A 21,745-nucleotide genomic window follows, 5' to 3' on the forward strand; every position below is an offset into this window, starting at 1 on the left:
GAAACATCTAATTGGTCATTGTTTATAGAGGAAGAGGCTGATCACTAACGTTTACTTTGTAGTTAATTAGTACTGTTCAGACTAATCAACTCCTTTATTCTAGAACCTGTTTTCATTAGAGATGCCCTGGACAAAATCACAGAAGTCATAAAAATAGATAATTCAGAATATCTGCTACCTCCTCGGCAAGGGAAAGGTAGGAGTTGGAAAGAAAGGAAGTGGGGCTGACTGAGAAACTTCATCCTTCATTTGAACTAAGGATTCATGCATTATGCAAAATACCAAAAATAGAGAAACTGATACAATAGGCTTTTGGGACATCTTGGATCTGGGACCATCTCCAGCCTTATTCTTGTGCTTTCATGACACCAGAGTCTTTCGATGCATTTATATTCTCACAATTCAGTCCATATATTTTATCCCATATATAATATATAGTTATTAAAAGATTTTACATGTTACTGTCAATGAAAAAAGGAAAATAACTTAAAATGTTCATTTTCTACTCAATGATTCTTTTTTCTTAAGCTTTTCAGAATACTAATGACAAATGAGAGACGGAGGTAGGAAGAGTGGGATATATTAATGAAATGTTTTTATAGCAGGCAGCATATTCAGGTAGAGATAAGCTTGACATATGTAGCCTTTTAGATGCAAACTGAGAAAGGAATGCCAGACAGCTGACTGTAGTCACTAAAATCTCCTATACATCCACTTTTCTCATTACAGCTCAAGATCGGCATCTCCTACTGAGGTGCCACCAAGGTTGAAGTTCTCATTTTGTTCACTTTTGAAAGATAAAGAATTTGCTAAGGTAAAGGACTTTGCCTGTATTAAATGGAAGCCACTATGAGAGAGGAAGAATGTGTTGGGACAGTTCTAGTTCAATGTGACTATCAGCATGGTGACTAGAAAGAGTTTTACATCTGGTAGTAGGAAACAGGCTACAAAGCTGTGGTCTGGCCTTCTGGCTTTGATCATCATTTCTTTGATCAACCAAATACACATTTGAGATATCTTGAAATGTGTATTTTGTTGTATGGTACCCAGGTAAACAAAAGAAGCAGAGATACTCTATATAAAATTCCTCTAATTAAACACACATACAAACCTAACAGTGTTCAAGTCATACAACAGAATTTCTTCACTCTCTCACTTGTAATTGGAGCAAAAGAGTCAGTATTTTGGAGGGTTTTTTTTTGTTTGTTTTTTGTTTTTTTAAATTGAGACAGAGTCTTGCTGTGTCACCAGGCTGGAATACAGTGGCATGCTCTTGGCTCACTGCAACCTCTGCCTCCCGTGTTCAAGCGATTCTGCTGCCTCAGCCTCCCAAGTAGCTGGGATTACAGGCGCGCACCACCATGCCCAGCTAATTTTTGTATATTTAGTACAAACAGGGTATCACCATGTTGGCCAGGATGGTCTCAATCTCTTGATCTTGTGATCCGCCCACTCAACTCCTAAAGTGCTGGGATTACAGGCGTGAGCCACTGTGCCTGGCCATTCTGGAGTGTTTTTAAGGGCAAGTTATATAATGTAATTATCTTGCTTATCAAGTAAAAGTGTTCTTTCCCAGAAGATAAAACAAAACCAAGGCATTTACTTTTCTAAAAGTTTTTTTTTTTCCCCCGCTTTGGGATCCCAAAATCAGACAACCACCTAAGTGTCTGATGTCAAGATTGGTGGAAGAAGAGTTGGTAGACTAATTTTAGCAAAAGAAAAAGAAGGTTCAAGCCCTTACATTAGTTAGACATGTGATTCTCCTTCTGGGTGACTGACTGAATCCTTTAAGGATCTAACTGTATTGCCTCTGCCCAAATCTGTATTCATTTCTCTTGTTTTCTCACTTCAGTTAGGAAATAAAGCAACTAGTTATTAACTGGAAAACATTTTAAGAAAATGGAGCAGGAGTTGGAAATATACCCTAGGAAAAAAAAGAAACAAGATACATACTATTAAATATCCCTGCATCTGTACAAAGGTTACTTTTCTACTTTACCAGGGACATTTCAGAAAGCCAATGAAGAAGAAAGTACTAATTTAGCAGCTGGGAGAGGGGCAGGAGAAGACACTGGTTGAATGGCATTCTTATTAGTGTTCCTGATAGGCACTCATAAATAAACAGAACATTAAGTAACTGAGAATTTCTTTGCATTAAATTATGTGTAACTAAATATAACCAAATTGTGACATGGCTCAGGATGTGGGAAGCTAGCAAACATATGCACTGAAAAATCCAGCTTGGTTTCTTTCAGAGTTAAAGAATGTGTTGAGATTCTCAAGATATAAAAGTTGATGAACTGCATTACCAAGTTGAATTTCATTCATTTAATGTTTTTTACAGAATTTCATGAAAATAGAAATGATCAGTTCTCAGATATTACAAATATTAGATTTCCAGAGGAATGTTTTATACAGAGTGCATCCTAGGAAAGGATGGAAAACACTAGAATCTTTTGAAACTTTCCTGGATATTTGGTTAATATCTTCTAAATGAAATTCAAGAGAAGAGATGCAATTCTCAAAATATATCTCAAAATAAGTGAAATTAAAACTAGCAGTTACTTCATGCTGGAATGCATGAGTTTTCAAACAATAGACAGTGAAGGACGTTTTGTTTGGAATATTGCTATTGTAACATCGTATGAACAATCATATCACATACCAAATTCTGAATCTTCTTTGTTTCTAGTCTTTACTATTGCTACTAACTCAAAGGCATTGCAGTGAGGGAGAGTTTAGGCTTATGGTACCAACAGGGATAGGCTTATGGTACCAACCCCAAGTATGATGTGGGGCTGCAGAATAACAAAAAACTATGTGTTGCCCTCATAATCTTTTGAAAGAGCTACAAGAAAACTCAAAAGATGGACTTACCAAACTTGACAGGTATGCACCTGGTGATTTTTCTTTTTTGAGACAGAGTTTTGCTCTTGTTGCCCGGGCTGGAGTGCAATGACGTGATCTTGGCTCACTGCAACCTCTGTCTCCTGGGTTCGAGCGATTCTTCTGCCTCAGCCTCCTGAGTAGCTGGGATTACCGGCACTTGCCACCACGCCTGGCAGTTTTTGTGTTTTTAGTAGAGACAGGGTTTCACCATGTTGGCCAGCTGGTCTTGAACACCTGATCTGAAGTGATCTGCCCACTTTAGACTCCCCGAGTGCTGGGATTATGGACGTGAGCCACTGTGCCTGGCCAGGGGGGATTCTTCTCTTAAAAGGAAAGGGACTATGAAGTTGAACAAGGTCTCCAGATCAGCAATTGACCTAGGGCCATTATGGTTCTCCCTCACCTACTATTCTTTAAAGGAAATTATGCTTTAGGCATTCTGTGGAATGTACTTATTTTTCTAAGTTGAAACAAGCTCTGTACAGAATGATGAAATTCACAACACAAAAGAGCGTCTTTAATTTAGCTGGCAATTTGATAAGGCAACTGCACGGGGCTTCTTGGAATTATAGCATAAAGTACCAATAAAGCTAACAGCCTATATTAAATGATTTACAAAAACAAGTGCCAAGATAGCATTTTCTAGCTATTATATTTTACAAAACAAAAAAAAAAAGTTAGCTTATCTAGACCACCACGTAGAGAATATTAATTTCAACATAGACACGTGGAATGCTGGGTTATGTTCCTTTTTGGTAAGAAGAAAACAAATTTTGTAATGAAAGATGTCAGAACAATGAAAGATTCATGTAAGAAGAGTATTATCTGATGAGTATAACAGATAACAATCACATCAGTTTTATGGGCTGTAGATGATATAAACGCAGATAAAGGGGATTTCACTTTTTAGAACATAAAAGACCATTTAGAGGAAAAGACCCACTGGGAGCAACTTGGTGCATCCTTCTTGGGTAGAGATGCTCTTATTTGATTCTTACTTCTAAGAGTGTGTTACTTTTAATTGCAACATATGGCACAGATGAGAATCATTCTGGCACTACAGAGTTTAAGATCCTTTGCAAATAATGTGTTCAACAATGAGGGCAATGATGAATATCAACAAATGTTATTGTACATACCTAATGGTAGTTTGGTTGATGTGAAAGGATCAGAGGCCTCCAAAATAGCTTATAAAATAAAAATAGTTTCGCTCTTATCAAATAATTTCCTGCAAGGACTATTTTTATAGGCATGTTAAATATAATTGATAAAATATTTCCACTAATTTTTAAACAGTAACTTTACCTTTCCATGAGATAAGTATTTCTCTGAAGGTTTTATATTCAATCAAAAACGTTACAAATGCATTTGTATCTCTTTATCTGTGGGTATGAAAGACACACTTTCAGGGAACTACAGAAATCAGAAAAAGTTGCCCAACATTAAACTAAGATGCTGTGAGGCTGACCTCTATTTCCTGTTTCAGTACTATGTCCTATAACAAAGTTGCAGTATGTTAGTGTTTCCTTAGCAAGTATATATCAACATTAAAGGAAATACTCTGTCCCTGGTTCTGTATTCCACTATATTCAGCACAATGGCTGATCCTGGGCCTTATTAGGCGTCTCTGGTGAAGGCCGCCTAAGTGTGTAAGTTGTACTATCCACGTTTAACTTTAAAATTGTCAGAAGTCCCATCTGTGTCTATACTTAGGCATACTTAGGAACTTGTAAGTCCCATGTGGAGTTCTTAACAGGATCTGTTAGAATACCACAGACCAAATGATTCTAACCTATGCTTATTAAAATCTCAGTTCCATTTACCTAGTGTGTATTCTGAATAGCCCATCTATTCCTGGCACTTCATTTCAAGATGTACCGAACAGAAAACAAAAGTAAACCTATGATCATCACTGATTGGTTCTTTCCTTTGGAGAGGATTATGACTCCCCTGGGAATCAGGCTCAGGAGGAAACCTGAGAGTGGTCATGCCTGGCCCCACAGTGTGCTTTATCTGAATAAATCCTGAAAAGTTAAGAGGATTAGGTTTCAATTTTTTTTCCTGTGACAAAGATCTTCCTATCACTTCAACCTTGGAATAACAAGATGTCTCCATTTTATATAAGATAAAAATAGTTATGAATTAATTAATTGAGCTCTAAATAAAAAAGCATTTAGTTCCGAATTACTTATTTCCAACTAAACATCAGGCATACAAAATAATGTGTCATACTATGATGAATCTGAACATGGCCTTCCATGAAGAAGCTGGAAAATAGGTATTCAACATAGAACAGGTCAGTTTAAATAACATCCCTTTGAAAAGTGTCATACAAGAAAGAGTGAGAGCTACTGAAAGATTCTGGCTTGTTTTCTGGCCTCCTTGACTTTCCTTCAAAGGGACACCAGGAAGAATCCTCCCAGGTTTCCACTGCTTGATCATTGTGCTCTTGTGCTTGGTAAGGCTGGAACTATGTGCTCTCCTTGGGTGGCTGGGTGACTGGTGGTGGCTGCAATGGCTGGGTGCCCGTGGCCGTTTTGATAGAGTTCAGGGTTTTGCTAAACCAAGAGTTTTTTGCAGCTTGGATTTCATTCATAAGAGCTCCTCTCTGATGTTCAAGTTCCTAATTAATGCAAGAAAATCATCTGAATTAAATAAATGTTTTATCTCTGCCAAATAAATAAATAATAGCGTATAGCTTTTTGGAGTCCCAAGGTACGTGCTACCAGTCTTCCTCCCACAAAACCCAGGAGAGATTTAATTGGCTTCTTAATAAAAGGATAAAGTTGAGAGTTAAAAGATTTATCAAAAAACTAGAATCTGTGATTTCTCTCAATAGTGAAAGAAAACTCTCTCATTTTATTCTTTTTTTCCCCTGCAAGTTAGGTCCAAATTTAGGTTTAGGTTGTAGCCCAAGATAACAGGTTTAAAAACCACAAATAGGCTGGGTGCAGTGGCTCACGCCTGTAATTCCAGCACTTTGGGAGGCCGAGGTGGTTGGATCACGAGGTCAAGAGATTGAGACCATCCTGGCCAATATGGTGATACCCCGTCTCTACTAAAAATACAAAAATTAGCTGGGTTTGCTGGTGTGTGCCTGTCGTCCCAGCTACTCGGGAGGCTGAGGCAAGAGAATTGCTTGAGCCCAGGAAGCAGAGGTTGCAGTGAGCCGAGACTGCGCCACTGCACTCCAGCTTGGGCAACAGAGTGAGACTCTGTCTTAAAAAAACCAAAAAAATACCCACAAATAAATGTAAACATATGCATGAATTTTTACTGATAGTATAAGCATAATGAGTTCTAGTTCCAAAGAAATAGGCTTTGCCCTAAGAATGTCCAAGGTCAGAGCAGACACCTGGTGGAAGCTGGCTGATGTGGTGGAGGCTGGCGACATGGCAGCCAGGCCACTGGCAGGGATCACTGGGAAAATGAAGGAGAGTCCATCAGAAGCCAGGACTATTTCTAATTATATTATGCTCCAATATGGAGAAAGATAACGGGGAAAGGGGTTTGACAAAATGAGCTAAAGATAAAAAGAAGCTCCAAAGAAAAGAACGGGTGTCAGCCAATGCGTGACTCTCAGGGTAGGGACAGCAGAGTGGGTTTGATTTTTCATTTTCAGGATCAGTCACTGAAGTGACCAAATTCTATGAGAAAGGATGTAAGCAAAAAAACTCAGGGTAAAAAACACAAAAAGCATATGCTGAATTAAGTTCTCATAAGATAGAATTTTAGTTATTAAAATTTCATTTAAAATTATATATTTGTTTATATCAGTGTTAAGAATACATGATATAAAATGTGATTATTTGGGACACATTAGTAGATAGCAAATGCATAAATCACACGATTCTGACCTAGATAGGTATATTCTGAAGTACTAGAGTATCCTGGACCACTAACTGTTTATTCTGTCTTCTTGTTCTTTTATCAGATCACCAACCTGAATTTTACACTTGGCCTCCACCAGCTGCAGCTTGGTTTGTGCCAGTTCCAGCTCCATCTCTCTCAGCTGCTTCTTAAGTGAGTCCTTCTCATCATCCGTTTCAATTCCTTGGTCCTCTCTGCTGGCAGCTGCTAGTTTTAAAGCGCCCTCCTTGCTGAAAATGTCACTGCAGTGTTTGCATGCCATCATTTTACCCTAAAGTACGCAAAAGAGGTGACCAACATCAAGCTGTATGCCACAGGCAAAATCACTTTCTGAAACAAGATATGACTTTCTAGATGCTGCTGACTGTCGTCAAATGCAGGCCCATTTCTGAAGGGAAATTAATTTTCTTGTGCTGCAATCAAAATCACGGCAGTCAGCCCAAACCCAACTATCCAAGACAGGTGCTCCTTTTTCCTAAAGCATATCTAGAAATACCCTAGAAATGGAAAGTATTGTAGCATCTCTTTGAAATCTGTTCCAGAAATTTTGTGCTATCATCACTCTTACTAGATGCCAAGCCCCACACCAAATGCTCTACTTGTAGCATTTCACTTAGTCCTAGAGCAACTGTACGAGTAAGCACTATCATCACCCCATTTCATAAAGAAAGAAACTCGGAGTTTAAGTCACTTGCCTGTCGTAGACTGAGGAAGGCCATCATGACTAACCTAAATCTATGCTTGCAACAAAGTACGTGTCCTGTTGTTGAGGTTTAAGTAAAGAGGACCCTACTGTTTAAAGGAATGTAAGTAACTACCACATGCCGAGATTGCCAAGTGGGCCCACAGCACTGAACAACAGCAACTCTTTTCCAGATAATAGTGCTGTTGTTTTCTTAAAATATCTTCAAAAATAATTCATTACGGAAGCCCTCTTGGGGTTGGAAAAATAATAATAATTCATTAGAGATAAAATAAAATAAAAAATGATTCAGTAGAGATAAAAGATATTACACACTGTTTCTACTTTGGTGTCCTACTGCGACAAGCTCCATGTGTCCCTCACTGTGCCCATCCTCCTCTCTTCACACACGGAAAGCAACTTTCCACCACACGTTTGCCACATCCCAAATGGCATGTCTCCACCATTTGGGCCTGAAGACTTTGGGTCATCTTTTCATTAGCTCCTCTTTCATCCCATGTCCAGCTTGTATCCCATTAATTTCTTCCTCTGACGTCTCTGAGCTCTTCCCATCCCAGGCCTGCATCCCTAAGGGTCACCTTCTCAGTCCTCACTGGCTTCCTTCTCATCACATCCGTAATCTTCTCCTGATATTCCTGTTCATTAATATTCGTTAGACATGTAAAAACCAAACCTTGTCACTCTCTTAAGAACCTCTGAGAATAATTAGGCCAGTATAGGCATATTGTAAATATTTGTTGTGTGTTTACCATTGACTAAATATTTGTTGACTAAAAATGTTAAAGAAATAGCTTTTGATCTGAGTCTTAAAAGTTTACAAAGCTGGCTAAGTAATTTTATTAGGCTGAACCACATGAGAGGGAGGGAGGATGACATTTCAGCAAAGAGCCCACCACCATGTGCAAAGTTCCTTCAGATAACTTCAAAGAATTCAAAATGGCTTAAGCAGACAGTAAGTGATATAGCAACAAGTAAGATGAGAGATCCCTCTGCCAGGTCATAAAGGTCTTTAAATACCACACTGCCAAATTGTGATTTTATCCTGTGGAACATGTATTCATTTACTCTATCAAGCCCTGTGCTACATGTCAAAGATAGAGCAGTAAGTTTGAAGAGCTGCAGTCTGGCAGACCTGCCAAAGTGTGGTGGGTACTACTGATTCTCACCCAGTATCCACTTCTCCTTTAGGAACAGACCCTGAGTTTATTTCAGCTGACAGTGTGTCTAGGTAAATTGCTTCAAAGCTGCTACGTAAGCAGAAGTGTAGAGGGGAGCTTCTCAGAAGGCTGCTTAGAAAGAGCTCACCCAGGGGAATGAGGCCTTTATATCTTGCATCTCCTTTTGGACTAAAATTCTGCCATAGAGTGTGGGTGTGATGGCGGGAGCTCTAGTTGAAAGGATTGGTTTTTAGGTGACCCTTAGGATAGAAGTCCACATGAAGATGTGGGTCACTAATGACTGATTAGCTTGGGACTAATGACATCAAGGATCGACCTTTCTAGTCCTAGACTGCTTTTATGTAAAATAATCAACACCTTTTATGTTTAAGCTAGTGTTATTTTGGGTTTTCTATATGTGGCCAATTTAATTCTAAATTGATACACAGAGTAAGAGTCAAATATCACCTTATATTTGGGAATATTCATTCTGATTATAGCGTAAAGAATGAACTGGGGGGTGATCGTGACAAAAGAAGATTATCACAGGAAACTGGAAAAACCAAACGCTATCACACCCAACGAGACAGGAAGAAGCACTAGAGAGAGGGGAGGCAGTACAGTCTCCCAGCTAACGTTACTGACTTTAGAGTCTGACTTCCTGGCTTTAAATTCTGGTTCTACTAGCTGTGGAACATCGATCAAATGAATTAACTGTTTTCAGCCTCATCATCAATCAAAAAAGAAGATATAGTGTCTTTTTTTTTTTTTTTTTTTTTTTTTTTTTTTTTTTTTTTTTTTTTTTTTTTTTTATTTAAATTTTGTACCAGGGTCTCACTGTCACCCAAGCTGGAGTGCAGAGGCACGCTCACAGCTCACTGCAGCTTCAGCCTCCTGGGCTCAAGTGATCCTCCCACCTCAGCCTTCTGAGGAGCTGGGACTACAGGTGCATGCTACCACATCCAGCTAATCTTTGTATTTTTTGTAGAGATAGGGTTTCACCAAGTTGCCCAGGCTGGTCAACTCCTGAACTCAAGTGATCCACCCACCTAAGCCTGGGCAGAGTGTTGGAATGACAGGCGTGAGCCTAGTTCTTCTTCTTTATTCTGGCTAAGAAAAGTTTACGTTCCTCTTCCTGAATGTCATGACCTTTCATTAGGTAGTCTCACCTACTTTGCCACTATTTTCTTCTGTTCCTTAATACATATTCTAATCACATCAGTCTCTGTAATGAGACACTGAAATACTCATTCCTATGTCTGGGTCTTCTTTCACATCATTTCTCCTACAATGTTCTTTCTAAACATTTCTCTCTAATTTCTATCCATGCTGCGTTAGTCCAACCTTCTCCATAAAGCGTTTTTTGGTCTATAGTTCTCACAATGTTGCTTTCTCTACTACTCTGATTGTCAGTGTGATCCACTTTTATTTTTTATTTTTTGAAATGGAGTCTCACTCTGCTGCCCAGACTGGAGTGCAGTGGTGTGATCTCAGCTCACTGCAACCTCCACCTCCTGGGTTCAAGTGATTGTTGCGTATCAGCCTCTACAGTAGCTGGGGTTACAGAAATGAACCACTACGCCTGGCTATTTTTTGTTATTTTTAGTAGAGAGGGGTTTTCACTGTGTTGGCCAGACTGGTCTCAAACTCCTGACCTCAGGTGATCTGCCCACTTTAGCCTGCCAAAGTGTTGGGATTACAGGCGTGAGCCCAGCCCAATTTAGCTCCCTTGAACTGCTTCCTAAGTTCTTCATTTGCATGTGTACATAACTTGTCCTACAGGAATTTTTTTTTTTTTTTGAGACAGACTGTCACTCTGTCACTCAGTCTGGAGTGTGATGGTGTGATCTCGGCTCACTGCAACCTCCACCTCCTGGGTTCAAGCAATTCTCCTGCCTCAGCCTCCTGAGTAGCTGGGATTACAGGCACGAGCCACCACACCCAGCTAATTTTTGTATTTTTAGTAGAGACAGGGTTTCTCCATATTGGCCAGGATGGTCTCGATCTCTTGACTTCGTGATCCGCCTGCCTCAGCCTCCCAAAATGCTGGGATTACAGGCTTGAGCCACCACACCCTACCATGTTTTTTCACATAGAGCAGCAACATAATGTGTTTTACCACCAGGGGGCAGCAAGTAAACAAACGCCACTGGTTTTCTTTAAAAATAAACCTCTAAAAATTTAGTGCAAGAATCAGTTACCCAACACACGTTTTCCTGCTAAGTTCTATATTGCCCATGGTGTTTACTTTTAAAGAGAGTGATGGGATGATCCTACTGAGTCCCATACTGAAGCCAGGTCAATTCAAGTTCAATCAGATATGGGCTTCTGAGGGTTCTCAGGTTCACACTGCCCAAGAAACCTACATGGCTCATCTCAAACTCCAGCACCTCTTTGCGACAATGTCAAATCCTACCACCTTTCATGTTACCTGCCTCTGACAGTCCATATGATTTATGGGAGCATCATAACCTTTCTGCTGGGAGGGAAGACAGTCACACCTGGTTGGAAGAGAGAGATCCTAGTCTCCATAATTCCTATTAATAAATCCTTTAATACAAAATTGTGGTTTGGGGGTTCTTTCAGGTACTTACAAGCTGTGTGACTTTGGAAGAAATTTCATCACAGGATGATTTCACTCCTTACCTTTACCACTTCCAGCTCCTCCTTGCTGGCTGCTTGCTGTTTCTCCAGCCTGGTACTCAACTGTGAACAGATCTAAGGGTGAGAAAAGTCTTTTACTAAAAAATAGAACAACTCTTGCAGCATGTACACATAGCTACCTATCAATTCGTATGTTACTCCGTCATATCTGATCCTAGAAGGAATTCTGCAAATGAATAGCACTGCAAATGCCAGTCATTTCTGAAATGAGCAGCAGATGGCCGGAGTGTTCCATGTGTAAAGCACACTGCACCTTAATTAGTAGAAATATACAGGGGGTAGATTTGTTTTCTTTCTGTCACTAGCCTTCTGTGACTGCTTGAATTCCCGGCCTCATTTTTGGAATCAACCTATGGAATCTTTGTTTAGTATTCACTTTGTACAAGTTAGTATGCTGAGAAAATCTTGATGAAAAGAATTCTAGACAGAAATATCTCCTGTCTACTGTCACAGAAGCGGTTTTCAATCACGAAAGTTTCCTTAAGAAGTGGCAGAGTGGGCCAGATATGGTGGCTCACACCTGTAATCACAGCATTTTGAGAGGCTGAGGCAGGTGGATCACCTGAGGTCAGGAGTTCAAGACCAGCCTGACCAACATAGCGAAACGCTGTCTCTACTAAAAATACAAAAAATTAGCCAGACGTGGTGGCGCATGCCTGTAATCCAAGCCATTCAGGAGGCTGAAGCAGGAGAATCGCTTGAACCCAAGAGGCGGAGGTTGCAGTGAGCCGAGATCNAAAAAAAAAAAGGAAAGAAAAAGAAGTGGCAGAGTGGATAGAGAAAATAATACAGACTCAAACTCTTATTAAGTAGGTTTGGCAACAGAGCATAGAAACTAAAAGCTTAGCTGCTGGAGTTAAATGTGAGTTTAAGGCAGGCCAGTTCTATTTCTTTCTGGCTTTGTGAGCTTAGGCAAAGTTATTAATCTTTCTAAGACTCAGTTTCCTCATGATTCAAAAGTGCTGTGCTCTAGCAGTGAAGTAGAAAAAAAGGATGTAAAGGGGTTAGCATAGCACCTGGACAATAGTAAGTGTACATTAAATAAAATCTATTATTATTGATTCTGAAATAAGGTGCTAGCAAATATCAGAAATGGTAGAAATAGGTGCTTTCATGGCCAGGTGCGGTGGCTTATGCCTGTAATCCCAGCACTTTGGGAGGCCGAGGCGGGCAAATCATGAGGTCCAGAGATCGAGACCATCTTGGCCAACATCTAGTGAAACCCTGTCTCTACTAAAAATACAAAAATTAGCTGGGCATAGTGGTGTGTGCCTGTAGTCCCAGCTACTCGGGAGACTGAGGCAAGAGAATTGCTTGAACCCGGGAGGCAGAGGTTGTGAGCCGAGATCGCGCCATCACACTCCAGCCTGGCAACAAAGTAAGACTCCATCTCAATTTAAAAAAAAAAAAGAAAAAGGAAAGAAATCTGGATAAATAAGTATTGGATGTTCTAATCCATTGCCTGAAGTAAGAATCTTTTATTTTAGAAAAATAGATGAAAGGTGGGAGGATCGCTTAAGCCTAGGAGGTCAAGATTGCAGTGAGCTGTGCTGAGGCCACTGCACTCCAGCCTGGGTGACAGAGGAAGACCTTGTCTCAAAAAAAAGAAAAAAAAAAATAGAAAAAGAAAAAAGGATGAAAAAACAGAGGATGTGAAATTTTAAAGTATAATTCTGGCCAAAAACATATATGGTCTACCTCTATTGTCAAAACAGACATTAAAACAAAATCCCTATCTACTCAAAAATAGCTCTGGAGATGAGGGCGCTTGCCTGCTGAGTTTAGTTTGTTGGGTTTCATTCCAATTTCTCCAGATCCAAACCGGAAGAAGCATTAGTAGGACTGGATTGACTGATGTTAAAAAGAAGAGATTGGCTGGGTGCAGTGGCTCATGCCTGTAATCCCAGCACTTTGGGAGGCTGAGGCAGGTAGATCACCTGAGGTCAGGAGTTCGAGATCAACCTGGCCAACATAGTGAAATTCCGTCTCTACTAAAAATACAAAAATTAGCTGGGCATGGTGGCACACACCTGTAGTCCCAGCTACTTGGGAGGCTGAGGTAGGACAATCGCTGGAACCTGGGAGGCAGAGGTTGCAGTGAGCTGAGGTCACACCACTGCACTCCAGCCTGGGTGACAGAGCGAGACTCCGTCTCAAAAAAAACAAAACAAAGCAAAACGAAAGAGAGTGATCACCCTGGTAGATTTTGCGAACCTTAAACCCTTTTAAATAAACCGAAACATTATGACACAGACCCAGCAATCGCCAATTCCAACTATAAAATGCATTCAGATTGTGTCTTATATCCTACTTATCTTCAAACAGATAGGTCTGTTGCCTTTTGCATTACTTCAAGGGCTTGCCAGATAATATTCGAGAATAGTCCCAAGGATTACTGTTTGAAGAGTGCGGCATTTGGTGGCTACCCATGACATAATGTGGCAACGAAGAACACGCATTTGTAGTGATGGCAAATTCCAGAGCACAGAGCCTTTAATGTTCCTGGTATCAGTTAGTGTTTACCACCTCTTCTCCAGATGCCCACATTCAACATCTGAGGACCACCTTCAGTGTTTTCTCTTGTCTAGCAAACAATAATAATAATAATAATAATAACAACAACAACAACTATCTTTTGTGTCTCTCTTTTGTCTATTTTCATTATTTTTTAGTTCAGGGACCTGGTTCTTCTTACTTGGACTCTGGTGTTCGTGTTCTGTCTCCTTGGTTCCACATTTCTCACTGCGACAGATTAGTACCAAAAATATGTCCTTGTTTATGCCACTTTCCTGCTCAAAAAGATCCTACCACAAACAAAATAAAATACAAGGTCCCGAGCCTCGCCCTGAAGACTTTCCTTGATCTGGACCCTAACGTCCCTTTGCTTCTCTTTTGCACTGCAATCACTCACCAAATGATTACTTTTCTCTTCGCTAATCTACTTTCATGCCTTCGCACATCCTGTTCCCTCTTCCTACCATTTCTATCTTATTCTTCAACTCCAGAGATCCAAGTCTTAGCTAGCCTTGGAAGCACAGCTCAAAAGGTTTCATTTCCCACATGTAATAAGTTTCCTTTCCTCTTATTTCTATATCGGTATTATCTCCATGTTATATGATAAGCTTCTAGAGAAGAAAAATTGAATTCATTCATCTCTGTCTTAATACTTTGTCTGTCAAAGTATTAAGCCTCACAGAGAGCAGGCATTAAATAAACATGTTGATTATCATAGAAGAGTAAAATAGCTCTAAAGTTTTATTTCTCAATCTTCCATGAATATGCGGATTCCTTATGGAAAGATGTTCATACTATATTAAGTGAACTAAAGCTAGTTACAAAAAGAAAGGATAAATGATACAATTCTTCCTACTGATATATAATACATTTATTTATAAAGCATTACTTGTATAGCAACAATGCATATTCAATATACTGCAATGAATATCTCTTACTAGAAAGATTAAGGGAGATTTGTTTTCTTTGTCCTTCTCTGCACTATTCTAATTTTCCACAAGAACACAAATTTAATTTATAAGCAAAAAAAACCACATTTTTAAAAAAAGTAAGTATCACACTTCAGAAACCTATGTGAAGTGGAAGACCCCAGGGAGATCCTTAGATCAGATGATGGCATCTGGTACTTTAATTAATTCTAGAAACCTGGAACTTGAACAGTTCATTCAGGGTATCTCAGCAATGAGAGGAGTCCTTGCCATGTCCAGCCAACAGGAAGGATAGGCAGATACCGGTGGATACCCAGAAGGAGGGCTTTCTGAGACCACTCTGGTAATGGGGGCCAGAAACATCCTCAAGAAGGTAAGTCCTTTGTTAAAAGCATCTTAAGGTTCACACAGAAAGCTTCCTGCTGGCATTGGCCTGCAAAGGGGAAGGCCACCTAGCCATGTGGGAAAAAGAGTGTCTATGACATTCTGTACTATGATAGCAACGGACACACTGATCCCCGAGCTACTACTGTTTAATACAAAGACCAAATTTTGCAAAAAGGCAAATGTTACAAGTGTGATCTACTGGAAATTAGCTTCTGAGTGAGGCAGAAACAGGATTTCAATAATCATCAAAAGGTTTTCCATTCCTCTAAATCTACCAGACATTATAAACAACCAACAGATTGTTTTGGTCAGTTAGACATCCCAAATTATCAGTTATGAGTAATAAGCTATAAGTAATAAGTATGTCTAACCACAGTCTGCTTCAAAGCAGAGAGTGAGTCACCAAATTTAATAAATCTGGAAAACTATTCTGGAAACTTTAAAAACAAAAATATTTCTTCCCCAAAGAAAAACAACAACAAAATAATTACTTTTTTATTTTTATATTTTTAGAGACAGGGTCTTGCTCTGTTGCCCAGGCTGGAGTGCAGTGGTGCAATCATAGTTCGCTGCAGCCTCAAACTCCTGGGCTCAAGTGATCCTCCTGCCTCAGCCTCTCAGGTAGCTGGGACTACAGGCACATGCCACTATGTCTGGCTAATTAATTTTTTTTTTTTCTTTGTAGAGATGGGTCCTGCTGTGTTGCTCAGGCTAGTCTCAAACTCCTGGCCTCAAGCAATAATAAAAAAAAAAAAAATTACTTTTATAGCAGCAAACTAGAACTAGTACATTACCTGTTTATACTCAGCAATAATAGCTGTAGTCTTCTTTATTTCGTATTCTGCCTTCTCTAGCTGTTTCCTGAAGACTTCTTTTAGCTAAAAAGAATAGAATGAGAAACATCAGGATTCAGCCAAAATCTTAATACATTTTCACAAACAAAAGTCTTTCTGATTCATAGTAACAATGGTAACAATAACTATATAAATTATTTTCATGGAAGCTGCATCTTGATAATTTGAAAAACTCAATCATCTCCAGAGATGCAGAAACCTTACTTTCTTTCCTGTAAAGTATGAGACATATGAGCAACCCCAATTATAAAACTGCTTATGGTTGCTACTTCTAAACACATTGCTATATAAGTATCCATTCAGAAGCTACCTTTATCCTTATAAGAGTCTAAAACAAAACATCAAGGCAACACTGCATGCTCAATTTGTTACTCTTGATGTTATAAATTACTGAAAAAAAATCATTGTAGGCTTCCTTATTTATAGTCTACCTTTACTGCTGTTACCTCTGAAGGCAAAAACAAGAGGCTTTGGGGATTGGAGTTAGAAAAGATGGAGGAAGGAAGATCAGAGCTTTTGAGAAGGACAGGAGATTTGGGGACTAAAGAAACTGACTTTAGAAGGAGCTTAAGTGACACATAATGGCAGGTGGTTGTTAGTCACTGAAATGTTAAATATGAATGCTATAGTTGTAACCACAATTATTTTTGTGGCCCAGCAGCTCTAGAATTCTAGGTATAGGAGAAAATCAAGAGAGTGCAAAGCATCTTGCATTGTTCTTTTTTTTTTTTTTTTTTTCAAGACGGGGTTTCACCATGTTGGTCAGGCTGGTCTTGAACTCCTGACCTCTTGTGATCCACCCGCCTTGGCCTCCAAAGTGCTTGGATTACAGGCGTGAGCCACCACGCCCGGCTGCATTGTTTTTGCCACTTACTAGGTGAGTGTTCCTTCCTATTTTAGGTATCAATTGCCTAAGGGCTAGTATATGTCTATGGAACCATGGAGCAGGTAGAGCCTGGGCTAAATTCATTTGCCAAGAGCTTTTATACCTTATCTAAAGTAGCTTGAGTGGCCCAAAGATAGCAGAAACTAAAGAAAAAACAAAACCCAGCAAGGAACCTAAATAATCTAAAACTGGGTAATCAGCCCCTGAAAATTTTTGAGGTTAAAAAATATGTGTGTGAGTGTGTGTATATAACACACACACATACACATACACACACACACACACACACACACACACACACACACACACACACACACACTCTTGGGCCACTGTAAATGCCAAAGTCTTATTTAATCAAATTGCAAAGAAAAAGAAATCACGGAACACTTTTCATAAAGTCTGGAAGGTGCTAAATGACACATTCCTCCACATGTAACTTTAGTGGAACTTTTTTTCTGGTTGCTTGGATGTAGATTTTTGAAATGCTTTATGCTGTGTTTTAAATTTAGTATTACTGATGTCTCAGAATGAAACTCATTAAAATAAGTTAATCAGGGTTTGAGATGCTTCCTCACTTTATACAAGTTAGCTGTATTAGTAAAATTCAAACACACTCTTGGCAGAAGACTTCAATTGTTTGTGAAGATACTCTGACTCATAATCTAATCTGTCAGGCCCCTGGCTGGGACTGACAGGGGTAGAAATCACTGATGAAGGAGCATGTTCTTCCTTGGGGAAGCTGGAGGCTCCAATTCTTTGGGCCAACAGGCCTCTCTGCCCCTGTCCTGTACTGCCCTGCACTGGTGGCATTTTCCGGCTAGTTAGCCTTACAGCTCCCATGACGAGTGTAGGGTGCTAACTTCAAGGCTGGTTCCCAAAAGGTTTCTTTATATCCCCCCAGGAAATAGGTTTGAAAGCTTTGCCAGGAATACTGATGCTCCTTGAGGTGTGAATCAGGAAAATGAAGTGTGACTGATTGAGGCAGGGGCGGTGTGGCAACTCCCAGCAGAGATCTCTGTAGGCTTTCCGTTAACAGCGCTCATAAACTACTTCAGAGAAGTCAATTATCTTGGAGATACAACACAAAATTTGCAGGTTTGTCAAAGAAAGCTCTTGGATCAGAATTCCAAGTTACTAAACCTAGAGAAAGCTCAATGCTCTTGCTAAATATCTCGGTAAGGCAAATTCCTAAAAGCTGTTCAAGGGTAGAAATCCCTGCCTCCTCTTTTAACACCCTTCAGAAAAAATGTCAGAAACGTCGGATGGAAATGTTGAGTAAGTAGACTCAACTACTTTCATTACTGCTTTAACATCACCTTTGATTTGGAAGAAATTTAACTTTCCTTCTTTTTTATAGTATTAATCAGTTCCCTACCAACATACCTATGTAAAGAAAAGCCTATATATTTCTTTTACCTGGGCTGTCTCTTCCTCTTGCTTCCTCTTCTCTTCTTCAGTCTCCACCAGCCTCTGTTTGGTCAAGAGGAGCTCCTTATTCAACACGTCTGCCTTGTCTTCTGCCTGCAAATCATGGGGCATCACAGTCATACAGAGCATAAAGAACGTGTGTGGAAATTTTCTCCAAACCCAATCTTCAGTTGCTGTTCCAAAATTATTGCAAGCTGTTCTTTTACCTCCTAGCTCAGTCAAGGGGTGGCTGCTTTCACTGAATGCCAACTATGTGCCAGCTAGTTGGCACACATTATTTCTAGTCCACACCAACAATAACTTTACAGGTAATGACAGTGAGGTTGGAAAAGATCCAACAAACTGCGGTCAGATCACACATCTAATAGTCATGATCTGAATTCAGATTTGAATAACCTCAAAGTCCATCCTTCTTCTGAATGCTTCTTACAGATCTTTCGACATTACAACAGCACTCACTCTCTGCAGATGGATCTGATGAAAGGGTAGAGCCTCACACAGAAACCTCCAACTGGTGGAGCATAGGGATTGACTCAGAGAAAAGGAGCAGACAGGCTGGTCTGAGGACAACAGTTAGGTGAGAAATTCAAAGACTAGCTGAGGTAAACTTGCCCACATGGCCACTCACACTGGGCAGTGAGTCTAGTAAGAAGAAATTAAGACAAAAAATCCGTGATAGAGAGAGCCATGAAGAAAATGGAAATATGGACCAGGAATCCAGGAAGAAAAGACTGTATTTCTAGAATGTCCAGGAAGAACTTGGAGAGAGCACTCTGGTTCTATCTTGGACACAGACCCAAAATTAACTATGAAAGCACTGTGAGTGTATTTAACTTAGATGATGGTGACTATTTTATACTCCGGGCTCCCACCTTTTGGCCTCAGCTTCAAGTTCACATGGCAATGAAGCACACCCTCAGCCCTGCCCCACTCACCCCCATCTAAGTTAGCTCCTCTATCTACATCTCTCATATTTCCCTTGATAGGACTGTAATGACAACTTACAAGTGGGATTTATTTGTCTTGCCCACTAAACTTTAAGCTCCAGGAGGTAGGAACCATATCTCTTTTGCTCATCACTCTATCCCAAGCACCAAGCCCAATGCCAAGTACAGAATAGGTGCTCCCTAAGTACTTGGTGAATGAAGAGATATGGCTAAATCATTGCAGATGGGGACTGCGTGAAGTGGAGACAGCAAGGGGGCCACAGGATGAGTTTAGCAGAGAGAACCTAGACACAGAGAGGCAATTAGGTGAAGGAGCTATCCCTGGCTGACAGCAGCAAAATGTTATCCGAGTGATGGTGAAAACTGGCCAGGTGGCCTTCTGTCTATTTTCTGCCACATCTCCTGCATGTCCAGACGGCCTGGCCAGCACAGTCTGCTGGTGACTGTAGATAAACTACATTCTAGCTGCTCTGCTTGCTCTGTCTTCTGGCTCCTGATGGCTCATAGCCCAGTGGTTAGAACTCTGTTTGCAGATCATTTGGAACTATTGAGTAGTTAAGGTGAAAAAGTCCCGTAAAAGTCTTTAGGACTCTAAAAATTGCTCTGATGCATTAGATTTTGGGGGGAAAATCTACACAGAAAATTAACATTCTCAAATGAGAGGCAGACCTCGGGAATGCAATATGAACACTGCAGGTTATTTGTAAGTTGTAAGACATCTGATGTACGGTCATGAAAGTGTCTGGCATGAAGTACAGCATTTTAAAAGAAAATAAAAAGAGAAATAAATAAACCATGGAAGCACGAAGTTTCCGCTCTAGAGCCGCAAGCCAGATGGCTGACTGAGGTTACTCGCAAAGCAGGGAGACCCCTCCCCCCAAGTCTCCGACAGACGACACAGAGTGGCACTTTAAGAGCAGCTGTACTGCTCATTTCGGGGTTCTGAAAAACTGAACCAACTCTCTCCCTGTAACTGCAGCCCACTGGTTCAAGTCCTACCCTAGAATGTTTGAGCCATGCTAATAAAGAAGACTGCAACTAAGCCTTCTTCTGACAGGACCCACAGCATTTCCACTTTGTGAAGACGCCGATCCTTTCATAATGTTCATCGTGACGCTCTGAAATAAATGGGATTTTTTAAAGTTTGGTCTCTGGGAGAGCCATTTAAAATTTTAGCATTTCGGCCAGGTATGGTGGCTCACACCTGTAATCCCAGCACTTTGGGAGGCCAAAGTGGGTGGATCATCTGAGGCCAGGAGTTAGAGACCAGCCTGGCCAAAATGGCAAAACCCCTGTCTCTACTAAAAATACAAAAATCAGCTGGGCATGGTGGCAGAAGTCTGTAATCCCTGCTACTTGGGAGACTGAGGCAGAAGAACCGCTTGAGCCCAGGACGTGGAGATTGCAGTGAGCCAAGATTGCACCATTGCACTCCAGCCTGGGCTAAAGGGTTGGCATCCAGAATCTACAAAGAACTAAAACAGATTCAGAAGAAAAACAAACAAACAAAACCATTCAAAAATAGGCAAAGGACATGAACAGACACTTTTTAAAAGAAGATACATATGAGGCCAAGAAACATATGAAAAAATGCTCATCATCACTGGTCACTAGAGAAATGCAAATCAAAACCACAATGCGATACCATCTTATTCCAGTTAGAATGGCAATCATCAAAAAATCTGGAGACAACAGATGCTAGAGAGGATGTGGAGAAATAGGAAAACTTTTATACGGTTGGTGGGAGTGTAAATTAGTTCAACCATTGTGGAAGACAGCGTGGCAATTCCTCAAAGATCTAGAAATAGAAATTCCATTTGATCCAGCAATCCCATTACTGGGATTATAAACTGTTCTATTATAAAGACATATGCACGCGTATGTTCATTGCAGCGCTGTTTATAATAGCAAAGACCTGGAACCAACCCAAATGCCCACTGATGATAGACTGGACAAGGAAAATGTGGCACATATACACCATGGAATACTAAGCAGCCATAAAAAAAACGATGAGTTTGGGTCCCTTGTAGGGACATGGATGAATCTGGAAACCATCATTCTCAGCAAACTGACACAAGAACAGAAAACCAAACACTGCATGTTCTCACTCATAGGTGAGTGTTGAACAATGAGAACACATGGACACAGGGAGGGGAGCATCACACACTGGGGTCTGTTGTGGGGGCAGGGGAGGCACAGCGGGGGGATGGGGAGGTTGGGGAGAATAACATGGTGAGAAATGCCAGATATAGGTGATGGGGGGATGGAGGCAGCAAACCACCTTGTCATGTAAGTACCTATGCAACAACCCTGCATGATCTGCACATGTACCCCAGAACCTAAAGTGCAATAAAAAAATATTTAGCAGGGTGCAGTGGCTCAAGCCTGTAATCCCAGCACTTTGGGAGGCCGAGGCAGGTGGATCACGAGGTCAAGAGATTGAGACCATCCTGGTCAACGTGGTGAAACCCCGTCTCTACTAAAAATACAAAAAATTAGCTGGGCATGGTGGTGCGT

The 21,745-nt window shown here is 40.4% G+C and overlaps 1 protein-coding gene across 8 annotated transcripts in view; it reads right to left on the bottom strand.

Moving 5' to 3' along the window:
• Positions 1–1,629: 1,629 nt before the first annotated feature.
• RABGAP1L (RAB GTPase activating protein 1 like) overlaps positions 1,630–21,745 on the bottom strand; it is a 741,733-nt gene continuing 721,617 nt past the window's right edge. For 7 of the 8 annotated variants that reach the window (XM_017529899.2, XM_037739060.1, XM_017529901.2 and 4 more), the window contains 5 exons: positions 18,270–18,374; positions 15,908–15,991; positions 11,266–11,337; positions 6,833–7,030; positions 1,630–5,512 (listed from right to left, as the gene is read on the bottom strand). In XM_017529899.2, coding sequence (XP_017385388.1) covers positions 5,360–5,512; positions 6,833–7,030; positions 11,266–11,337; positions 15,908–15,991; positions 18,270–18,374 — 612 coding nt within the window. In that variant the 3' untranslated portion in view covers positions 1,630–5,359. The remainder of the gene's footprint in view (positions 5,513–6,832; positions 7,031–11,265; positions 11,338–15,907; positions 15,992–18,269; positions 18,375–21,745) is intronic. The other variant, XM_037739059.1, reaches the window with a different exon arrangement.

Source organism: Cebus imitator, unplaced genomic scaffold (genome assembly GCF_001604975.1).
Source record: "Cebus imitator isolate Cc_AM_T3 unplaced genomic scaffold, Cebus_imitator-1.0 Scaffold62, whole genome shotgun sequence".
Lineage (NCBI taxonomy): Eukaryota > Metazoa > Chordata > Mammalia > Primates > Cebidae > Cebus > Cebus imitator.